This window comes from Lactuca sativa, chromosome 4 (assembly GCF_002870075.4).
Source record: "Lactuca sativa cultivar Salinas chromosome 4, Lsat_Salinas_v11, whole genome shotgun sequence".
In the NCBI taxonomy this organism is placed as follows: Eukaryota; Viridiplantae; Streptophyta; class Magnoliopsida; order Asterales; family Asteraceae; genus Lactuca; species Lactuca sativa.
In genome coordinates, this window is record NC_056626.2 from 5,100,123 (window position 1) to 5,105,954 (window position 5,832).

At 36.3% G+C, this 5,832-nt stretch overlaps 1 protein-coding gene across 1 annotated transcript; it reads left to right on the forward strand.

Annotated features, from left to right (window-relative positions):
• The first annotated feature begins 3,798 nt into the window (after positions 1–3,798).
• Positions 3,799–5,305, forward strand: LOC111906264 (protein Iojap-related, mitochondrial). The gene is made up of 4 exons (XM_023902024.3): positions 3,799–4,173; positions 4,595–4,682; positions 4,776–4,885; positions 4,996–5,305. The coding sequence occupies exons 1-4, from the start codon at positions 3,868–3,870 to the stop codon at positions 5,065–5,067; spliced, it is 576 nt and encodes a 191-aa protein (XP_023757792.1). The 5' UTR covers positions 3,799–3,867; the 3' UTR covers positions 5,068–5,305.
• Positions 5,306–5,832: the final 527 nt, after the last annotated feature.

A 5,832-nucleotide genomic window follows, 5' to 3' on the forward strand; every position in this document is an offset into this window, starting at 1 on the left:
CCAACTGAATATTCTCACTCATCGCATACTCAAAAGCACATCACATATAACAGCAACTCCTAGGCTAAGGCATCACAAATCAGGCCACTCTAGTCCTAAGATATGGAATACCTAGCCTGTCTCTAGCATGCAATAATATCTCATAAAGTGCATCATAAATATCTCATAACACAAAAGTAAGGGTATTTTGGGAAATCACCGTTCGGGCTCTAGCTGATTGTACACACTGCTCTTTCTTGCTTTCTCTTTGAACTCTTATTCGCTTTAGAAAATTATTTCTCTGAAAACTTTTCTTACTTCCTCAGTTTGAGTCCATATTTACCCGAAGGCGCATCCGAATCCCTCAAACCAAGGCTCTGATACCAACTTGTAACACCGAAATTTTCAAAACAAAATTTTCATTTAAAATCGTTTATCTCTTTAACACTTTTCACAAAAATCTCCATTTTGTTTAATTTACAATACATGACTCTTTTGTCCAATCAAATAATAAACCAGGATCCTCAAAATAAACGCTACCTCTGGTGTGTATAATCGAGCCGGTGCCGTCCCGTGATATTGTGATAACCTGAAACACATAACACAAAACACTGTAAGCACGAAGCTTAGTGAGTTCCCCAAAATACCACTCTAACACATATTAGCCACTCGAGGCTATAACTCTGTTGACCCTCCGGTCAGTGTGTCTCAGTGGGACCCTCTAGTCCCGGCTCTTTGTGGGCTCTCTGGCCCTAACTCTATGGACCCAAGGGTCTTAACTCTGAATCATGCATATCACATATCACAATAAATCTCAACATATAAATACATACAAATATACTGGCACATAATACGTAAAACACCACGTATAGCACATATTAGCCACTCGAGGCTATAACTCTATGGGCCCTAACTCTGCGGACCCTCTGGTCCTAGCTCTGTGGACCTTCTGGTCCTATCTATGATATACACACAACATAAATCACATAGAAATAATGCGGTGCCACACGTCACATACAATAACTCTGTCACATAACTCTGTTACCACTCTAGGTAAAGTATAGTGAGAAGACTCACCTCGGGTATCTCGGTAAATCTCTGACTCGGTAATTGCTGGCCTAGCCTCCGTCTAATCATATAAAATAATACTCCATTTAGTATAACTCTCAAAGGCTAGACTATGTTCTCTTATGACACTCTCAGAAGGGTAAAAGACCATTTTACCCCTCTCATAGCTCAAAGGCCCCACATTAGACCATACCCTAAAAGTCAACCAAAAGTCAACTCTCCGGGTTACGCTGCGCGTACCAGATGTGTACGCTGGGCGTACCCGGCTGCACCACAGAATCGGGGAACGCCACCCAGTACGCGACGCGTACTAGGGATTACGCCCGGCGTACTCCCCTGCTTCAACCCTTTTGCTCTTGAGGTCTTAAACAGTTAAGACCTACGTCTATATTTTAGATTTGACCCCTTCTAAGCCCCTTAATCCATAAAGTTGATGACTTTAAGCCTTTGCATGGCTAAACAAGTCACTAACTCCCAAAATGATCCAACCTTCAACTCTAGAAGGCTTAAAACACATGCATGACTCCAAAGTAACATCCAAGATGGGAACTTTATGGCTCTACATCACTAATAACACTGAAAAGGGACAGATCTCGGACCATGGAGTACTTTACACTCATAAAGTCTCCACCTTTGGGGTTTTAGCCCTAAAAAGGACACATACAACAACAAACAAAAGAAGAGGAAAGTTTTGAACTTTATACCTCCAAGAGTAGCTCTTTCCTCTGTAGATCTCAGATCCAAAATGGCACCTTAAGCTTTAGCCTCCAAGATCTCCTTTCCTTATTCTTCACCAAGCCACTAAAGCACCAACGAGCTCAAATCAACACTCTCACACACTAAGAACGATGGGGCTCTCTTTTAGGGTTTCACTCACTGATATGGAGGCTAAGGAATGAGCCATAACACCCTTTAAATAGTGCACAAAGAGGATTAGGGTTTTTGCACCTGGGCCGGGTACGCCCGGCGTAACTCCAGGTACGCCCAGCGTACCTTGGCGACTCCGCGTCCAAATTAAGCACGTGAGTACGTGCAGCGTACCCATCTGGTACGCCCAACATACTCACTTGCTACACATCCTCCACTCAAGGACTAAACATGACAATCCAATAAAGAACAAGGATGAAAGATATGCACCTGAATCTCGGGGTGTTACAATAACATGTATTAATCACTTTCTTAAAATAAATAAAATGATTGGCCTACATTTATGCATACAATAAAATTTAAATAAATATAAATATCTATTTATCAGAGGATTATTATATATTTTTAAGCATACATTCGTTGATATTTACAAGAACAAATAATATTTATGATATTATTAACATTCAAATATGAAGAGTACTAATGATAATAATATAATTTTTATGAATACATTAATTGATATTATCGCATGTACCTGTGAAACAAATATTATATTTAATTCATATTATATTCAAACATTAGAAGCATGTTGGATGAGTTGTTATTCCACTTGAATTTAAACTAAGAGGTGGTGGTATCGGTTTATCTCCAAGACTTATAAGAGCATCCTACATTGCCTTTAAGATAAAACCTTCACCATTCTCACATTTTATATAAGAGAGTTAAGTCTATGGATTTTAACCCATATGTTTTAGGAGTCTCACATTGATGGGGATGAAAAATCTGGCGTTCTTCATCTCTATATAAAGTTTCTCAAGAAATGATTAGAACTTATCATTCGAGTCAAAGCAAGTCGCTAAGTTACATGAGTTTTAGTAAAAAGGCAACACAAAAAAACCGACAAAAAACCGCAAAAAAAACTGAACGACAAAAAACCGCAAAAACTGAACCGCGTAAAAACTAAATGGTGCGGTTTATAAACTTCAAAAAACCGAAGTTGCGGTTTTCGGTTTGATTTTGGCCAAAACCGCACCGAACCGCACCATACTCACTCCTAATTAATACAACATTTTTCTAGGTGGGAGCCTGGTGATTAGGTCATTAAACCATTTACTTTATATTCTTTTGTAATGTTTTGTTAGTCGTTTCCAATCAAAATCCCAACAAGAAACACTATTATACTATTACATATTTGTTAGCTTTTTGCTAACTTTTTAATATTTGAAATATAAACCGTAAAAAAATACAACTTTTTGATTGTTCTTGAAAAATGTTTAATATGATTTGCCATATTTGTCTTTTCTTTTTTCTTAAAAAAATATACAAACTTAAAATTTAGTGTAATCCGTAAGAATGACAATAAGTATGATACAAGCTTGACACTTGTATAAGCCCATATGTTATTTTAAATCATTAAAGTAAAATAATACAAAAACCATCGTAAAACAAGTTCTAGCATACAATCGACCGAAGAATTTGGTTATCCAAATAAGAGTGTTATATGCGAGGAAGCTTTCTACGAACAGACTTTTTAAAACAATTTAGTTCAAGACTAGCAAATGAACCAAATGAGTAATAAATTTCTTGATAGATGAAGCTGACTATGATGAAGGTATAGACAAACAAGTTTTATTTTGAAGTTATGTGTACAAATAAAAATTTAATGACCATTTTGACCCTCATGAACATTAAGGATCAATAGTTCAATACATACTTTCATGATTGAGAAAATAAGAAAAATACGTCAGTAGAAAATCCAATTCAATCTTTCCAAGTTTCCATATTCATAATTTGTTTGTGTGGCCCATTTGGTCTAATGTGGCCCAGAATCGAAATTCTTTTGGTCCAAATTCTCGACCCCCAAATCCAATTACAAATTTACAATACCAGTCACCACCTAAACCACTCTCAGAAACGACGACCAATTTTGGTGGCGCCGTCGCAGGAGATTTCATGTGGCCGTCTCTAAGGCAACGGACTCTTTCCCTCTCATCAGAAGCTATTCACCAATGGATGCCAGGTCTTAATCGCTCGTTTTGTTCTTCGGTAATCAATGCTACAAACACCAACGGAAAGAGTGGAAATGTTGTCGAATTACTGAACTTAGAAGAGGTCGAGAAGATTCTGAAAGATGTTCGAGCAGATGATGTGCGAGTCATACCTGTTAGAAAGCAATCGGAGTTTACAAATTTCGTTGTTGTTGCCACCGGCCGGTCTCAATGGCATGTTCGTAATATCGCTCAAGCCCTAATTTACAAGGCATGTTCTTCTCATCTGAGTTTTATTTTTTTTCAATGGTTATTATATCATATCGTAACTTTATGATGTTTTGTAAATGCATCATGCTTGGTCTCATGAAATATTTGGAGCAATTTAGGTTTATTTCTGCTTTCAAGTGATGGTTAATGTATGGGTAAAATGGTAGATTGGTTAGAAGGAGAAGATGATAATGATTTATTAGTAGGTGATCCTCTGTGAATGCATTTCAGTTGAAAGACATTTTTACATATGAAATCCAATATGCAGGAACTAGGAACTGCAGATTCAAAGAATACAATAACAGTCAAAATGAAACCGAGGCTTAGAACTCACATTAACTCTCTATATATATTACATTGCTTCTGAATATTTAACACAAGCTTGAGATGTTGACATGTAGTAATTTTGATTTGTGGAGCAGGTGAAGCAAAAACAAACGGGAGCGAAAAGAATGTTGTTACCAAGTGTTGAAGGGCAAGAAGGAGGGAATTGGATTGTGATTGACTCAGGTATGCAATCTGTGTTGTTGTATATTATTATTATTATTATGTTAGAGAAATTAAGGACCTGATCTAATGATCTTTTTATGGTAAAAATGTCAGGTTCGTTGATAGTCCATGCACTTGATGAGAAAGCCAGGGCTTATTACAACTTGGAGCAGCTATGGACCTCTAAGGAGTCGATTAAAGAACAAAGTCAAAGTCAAAGCAAGGTAAACAATGTCTATATGTCTATATAATATATAAATGCCAAGGGGTTAAATAATAAATTGTATGTATCATTTTCCATCGCTGAGTAACCAATTTATATGTTCCTTATCAGGACTTGGATCAAGCTTTTGTGAAGGTACGCCGCAAGAATAACTCCAAGAAACCCCAAAAGGAATGTGCTTGATCAACCATGTATCCTTTCCTAGTGTTTAAAATGTGTTTGTTTTGTTTTTTTTTATAAAGGAGTTGTACATGTAAATTCTTCAAGACTATAGAAAATGATCATATTCTAATTCCATCTTGGGATAATAAAACTATAAAAGAGAATATGGACTCAACTCAGGATCTCAATGTTTTCCCAGCTTGTACAAGCTCCAATTTATGATCTTTTCAACTTTTTGGAATATGTTTATTTGCAAAAATATATCAAGTGTTCTCATTGTTTCATAGATCATGTGTGTTGGGGATATAATAATAAATTGGTTTGTTGGGTTACAAGGTACAATCCAAAAGCTTAAGAGCAACAAAAATATTTAAACATCAGAATATGATGTTTTAATTAAAAACTTAGGAAAAGTTTGAATTTAGAAGATAGTTATATAATTATCTTAATCTAAGTCATGTTTGGCAATTATTAGAATAAGGGATAAGTATTTAAAGGCTCCTATTGGTCCTTCTGAGAGACACACATCGACACCCTCTCTCTTGAGTCTTGAGAGCAAATAGACATACAACCCTTCTATGGTAATTTTTGTGCTTGCTTGGGTTACTACGACTGTGATAGAGATATTATAGTTTGAGGGGTGTTTGGATAGGGAAAAAAAGACCGCTTATTGCTTAATCCCACCGCAATAAGCAAATTTAAGTGTTTGGATAGGAGTCTTTAAAAATCAATAAGCAAAATAAGCTGATTTTAATAAGCAAGGGGAGAATCCTTATTGCTTATTAG

Bases quoted from the DNA above. Each gene is read 5' to 3' on its own strand.
- LOC111906264 (XM_023902024.3), top strand. From the start codon at position 3,868: ATGTGGCCGTCTCTAAGGCAACGGACTCTTTCCCTCTCATCAGAAGCT. The intron at 4,174-4,594 runs GCATGTTCTTCT...TTTGTGGAGCAG, and splicing joins CTCAAGCCCTAATTTACAAG to GTGAAGCAAAAACAAACGGG. The intron at 4,683-4,775 runs GTATGCAATCTG...TAAAAATGTCAG, and splicing joins TTGGATTGTGATTGACTCAG to GTTCGTTGATAGTCCATGCA.